The sequence below is a fragment of the Colossoma macropomum genome, unplaced genomic scaffold (genome assembly GCF_904425465.1).
Source record: "Colossoma macropomum unplaced genomic scaffold, Colossoma_macropomum, whole genome shotgun sequence".
NCBI lineage: Eukaryota > Metazoa > Chordata > Actinopteri > Characiformes > Serrasalmidae > Colossoma > Colossoma macropomum.
Window position 1 is genome coordinate 1,365,228 of NW_023494808.1, and position 5,134 is coordinate 1,370,361.

The window sequence follows — 5,134 nt, forward strand, 5'->3', positions numbered from 1 at the left end:
ATGGGCTACCACACGTGAGTCCCATATGGAAATGTTGGCTGGGATGTAAATGTAAGTGGGCTTGTTGGGTTTTCCCTTCTGCTGAGATACACAATCTCCCCTCATTGATATTCATACAGGTCAAATCTGTGGTCCCTTAACTGGTCAGTCCCATTCAGCCAGACTGAGTGACCATCACAGAGCAGTTAGAGACTCTCTGAGCTCCATTAACTCAGCTGAGCAGGTGAGAGAGTGAGAACGGCTCTTAAAGAGATGCTGTCTGCTGTGAATTGGTGTTAATGTGTGCAGTTCTCTGTGTGTGAGGTGCAGCAGTTTGACTGCACTGTTAGCATAAAACCTCACACTGTGGACCTTCAGCTCAGCTTAGTCTGAGGGTGAGCAGCTGGTCAGATGGTCAGAGAACTTTTTCCTCATTAGTTTTCAGTCTGGGACAGAGTTGGATTGAGTTGTTTACTCTCTGTGAGCTCTGAGAGGGAAATCTGTGAAAATGTCCAGTGTTAAAGAGGAAAGTGAGGATATCAGCGTGATGGAGGCGACTGGACTGAAGACTGAAGACCAGGAGATGGACAAAGGTCAGTGTGGACTTTGTTGGGATGAAATAAATTGCTTATACAGATGATAAAGTAACCCTTATCTTCTCAAGCAGCTCCCTAGCAAAGCTCCGCACTGAGAATTGATGGAATAAAGGGAACCAGGGAGCGCAAAACCGTGGTGAATAGGCTGGTCGGCTGTTTTATTAGCAGACTTCTCTTAGTTCAGTGGTCAGCAGCATGCAGCTCTTTTACTGCCCTGTTGTGGCTCCACAGCTGAATCAGATTAGTAGGTAAAAATAAAATATCCTCCTTTACAGTAAAATAAAGCTCTGCTGATCGTTCAACACAGTTTAACAGTAAATGGTCTTAAACTCTGGAGTTAATGTAGAACTGCTGATTCACCCTTTAACCCTGAAGATCAGCGCAGACTGCTGGTCACCATAGCAACACAGACAACAGTCTCGCCTAGCTAGTAGCTAACGAAACAACAAAGAGAGAGATTTAAGACGAACATCAATAATTTGGAGATGAATGGACTTATTTGTGTTTATAATCACTCCAGCTGGTTTCCTGATACGTTTAATCTGCAATGAGAAACTGAAACACTAAAAGGTCGCCAAGCTTATATCCTCATTCACCAGCGTCTCGTTCAGATTTTCCCATTCCATCTTAAATGGTGTAGAAGTTATATTCTAGCACCTCAGGTGCCATTTAAGGTGGAACTGGAAAATTCAAGAAACAAGAAGCTGAACGAATGAGAAGCGACTTCAGCCTTATAAAAAATCAACTGTTTGGAGACATTTTTACAAGAAAGTGTTCTACTTTTACAGGAAAGTTTCCTGCTGGAGAAGCGAGAAAAGCAGCTATAGCTGAGCTACAGATTAAAGCAGAGCAAAGTAACCCTGTGTTTTCGTTTATATTTTTAGCCTATACTAGCACTTTAAGACATACTGAGACATGTTTACAGCCAAGATGGTAAAATGGACATAAAATGTTGTGGCTCCCAAGGTGGTTTGATTTTTGTTGAAAGTACAAAATGGCTCTTCTTAACATTTGGGTTGCGACCCCTGTCTTAGTTGGACTGCAATAGGCAGCAGTTTCCATCTTCATAAAACAAAACAGTGTTGTGGTAAACAAACTGATTTTAAAAATGGTTTGGATAAAACGAGTTACACAGCTACTATTATGAGTCTCTGCAGCTGAAAACACTGAAAACATGAAATGCTTAGGAAATATTTTAACCCCTACACATGACAATAAGTAACATTTTTAGGAAATTAACTGCTTAAACAGCATTTTTAGAGATAACTGACACTGCATGAAGTAGATAAACACAGTTGATGCCATAAAACCCACATCCAGATTATCTTGAAACTTTTAAGATACAAAATCACAACATTAATGCACAAATAATTATTACTGTGTACTGAGTTTACTGCTTCTCTAATCTGTGCAGAACATCACTGGATGTGTGATATTTTTCAAGGACTAACATTGAGTGTTCACAGAGACAAAATAAGCATGGTGCACCTTCATAAAACAAAACAGTACCTGGACTGTAGGGAAGCAGCATCACAGCAAGGAATGGTGAATGTGCATACCGCCCCCTACTGGTTCTACTTGTTAATAACACCACTTTTTTTACACCAACATAAAATACTTTAAGGTAGTATTTGCATTCACATTTTTGCATTTGCATTTGTGTTTTTTGTTTCTTGCTGTGACGCTGCTTCCCTTAAGTCAAGGTACTGTTTTGGTTTATGAGGGTGAATGTGCATACTGCCACCTACTGGTTGTAACTGTTAATAACACCACATAACACCAACATGAAAAGAGCTTTGAGGTGAAGCATTAAAGCCTTTTCCTACCAAATCAGTGACGTTCAAAATGCTACATTGCAAACTGGACATTGGAACGTCTTGTTCTCTTTTAGAACTGTGAGGTTACTTTGGAGATTCATTGATGTTCTTGTGAAAAGAATTCTTGCGGGATCTGAAAACTACGGCATTTCTGAGAGGTCATGAACCGTGGCTATGCTTTTCTGGATTGTTATCTTGAGATCACAGCTTAATTGTGTTGTGATCTTAACATAACTTTTGTTATCTCGAGATCACAAGGTAATTAAGTTATGATTTTAAGATAACAATCTTGATCACGAGATAACATTGTTATCTTGCTATCACAAGACAGTCAAGTTGTTATCTTGAGATTATGACTTAAATATCTTGTGATTCCAAGATAGCAACTTTAATTATCAATTTTATCTTAAGATCACAAGATAATTAAGTCATGATCTCAAGATAATGTTATCTTGAGATCACAAGACAGTCAAGTTATCTTGAAATCAAAACTTAAGTACCTTGTGATTTCAAGACAACAACTTTAATTATCAACTTTATCTTGAGATCACAAGATAATTAAGGCATGACCTCAAGATAATAACTTGACTGTCATGATCGCAAGATAAAGTTGATTGAAATAATAGAGATAATTAAAGTGTGATTTCAAGATAACAATTTCTGTTATCTCAAGATCACAAGATAATTGAGTCATGATCTCAAGACAACTTTATCTTGAGATCACAAGATAGTTAAGTCGTGCTTTTCAGATAACAATACAGAAAGTTATAACTACCTCATGGCTTTTTGGACTTCCATAAAAACACACAACATTGTGACTAAAATGAATATATTAGAACGAGGTGATATTTGCTATGTTTTCTAGAGAAATAATAAATCATGATATAATTATTATGCAGCCAGTTCCATTGTTCCTCTGGTAAGTGCTTCAAGGCACCTACATTTGTGGTTAGATGAAAGAAAAGGCTTTTTGAATACTTAGCACAGAGTTGGCCTTCAGCTGTAGTTTTAGTGAGAATTTTTGCCTCCTTGCTGATTATTGGGCAAAATAAACATGCGTCCACTTCCAGGCAGGTTCACTACAGTTTGTTTCAAACCTTCTTAACAGTGGCATTGTATCTATTTTTAGTAGCTATTTTTTATAGTCATGGCCTGAATAATGTAAAGGTCAGTTCATTTCATCTGCTCCAACCACTGATTCAGTCATTATTTTAAATTTTATTTGTTTGTGCATGTCTGCTGACGTTGTGGGAGATCTTATGCAGTAGGACTATGTGTCTAATTTATCATGTTAATTGTTGTTCCTGTTTTCATCATAGAAGAGGTTTTCAAAGACGAGATTAAAGAGGAGCACAAACCAGAAGTGAAGCCATTTCAAGAAGCATGTAGTTCACATAAATCTCATCAAAGTCCAGGAAGAAGCATCAGCGATTCCTCCTCTCACCAGAAAGATCACCCGAGAATTCATGGAGAAGACATTTTAAGCTGTTCACAGTGCAAGAAGATCTTCATTTCCGAGAGAGCTCTGAACGCCCACATGGGCGTACACGAAGGAATGAAGCGTCACCGGTGCTCTCAGTGCGCCTCCAGATTCTCACGCTTATCAGACTTAAAACGACATGAGAAAACTCACATTGGAGAGAAGCTTTTCAGTTGCTCCCACTGTGGAAAGAGTTTTAGGAAGTCGAGTCACCTTAAATCTCACATGATGATTCACACTGGAGAAAAGCCGTTCACCTGCTCTGAGTGCGGAAGAGGTTTCCCACAAAAGAGCTACCTCAAAGCCCACATGCTGATTCATGCTGGAAAAAGCCCGTTTACCTGCACTCAGTGTGAGAAGAGCTTCTGCACTGCGAAAGGTCTTGTGTATCACATGTACAAACATACAGGGCACAGACCTCACCAGTGCTCTCAGTGCGGGAAGAGCTTCATACGAATCTCAGACTTAAAGCTACATCAAAAAATTCATACTGGAGAAAAGCCTTTCAGCTGCTCTCAGTGCGGGAAGACGTTTGCTAGATTATGCGCCCAGACAGTCCACATGAGGGTTCATACGGGAGAACGACCTTTCAGCTGCTCTCAGTGTGGAAAAAGCTTCAAGCAGTTAACTCATCTAACAGCACACCAGAGGAGAATCCACAAAACTGTCTAACTGATGGATTTAGAGTTCTAAATATGAAGCAGATAAACGATTATGGACTGATTTGTGTTTATAATCACTCCAGCTGGTTTCCTGATACGTTTAATCTTCAACGAGAAAGATTAAACGTTCCACCCTAAATGTCTCGTAAAAAGTTGAACGTTAAGAGACATTTTACAAGAAATTATTCTACTTTTGAGGAAAAGTTTCCTGCCAGAGATGCGAGAAAAGTGGCTATAGCTGAGCTAAAGCTTAAAGCAGAGCAAAGTAACCCTGTGTTTTCATTTATTTTATATTTTTTAGCTTGTACCAGGATATGAGCACAAACTGAGACACATTCACAGCCAACATGATAAAACTTTGCTTCAATAAAATGGGCATGAAATGTTGTGGTTTCCAAGGTAGTTTGATTTTTGTTGAAACTTGGCAAAATGGCTCTTCTTAACATTTGGTTGCGACCCCTGGCCTAAACTGTATAGACACTGGTTAAAATGCATGAACAGCGTCTTTAGCATTAAAACGACTTTTTAAATTTGTTAAGTTTATTTTTGCCCAGGCTGAATCTAACTTTGTTTAGCTGGGGTTATTTTTAAGCTGCTTTT

The 5,134-nt window shown here is 38.9% G+C and overlaps 1 protein-coding gene across 1 annotated transcript; it reads left to right on the forward strand.

Annotated features, from left to right (window-relative positions):
• Window positions 1–4,544, forward strand: LOC118797691 (oocyte zinc finger protein XlCOF19-like). Its single transcript, XM_036556966.1, has 3 exons — window positions 1–14; window positions 496–572; window positions 3,712–4,544. The coding sequence occupies exons 1-3, from the start codon at window positions 1–3 to the stop codon at window positions 4,542–4,544; spliced, it is 924 nt and encodes a 307-aa protein (XP_036412859.1).
• The last annotated feature ends 590 nt before the right edge of the window (window positions 4,545–5,134 follow it).

Bases quoted from the DNA above. Each gene is read 5' to 3' on its own strand.
- LOC118797691 (XM_036556966.1), top strand. The intron at 573-3,711 runs GTCAGTGTGGAC...TTTTCATCATAG, and splicing joins AGACCAGGAGATGGACAAAG to AAGAGGTTTTCAAAGACGAG.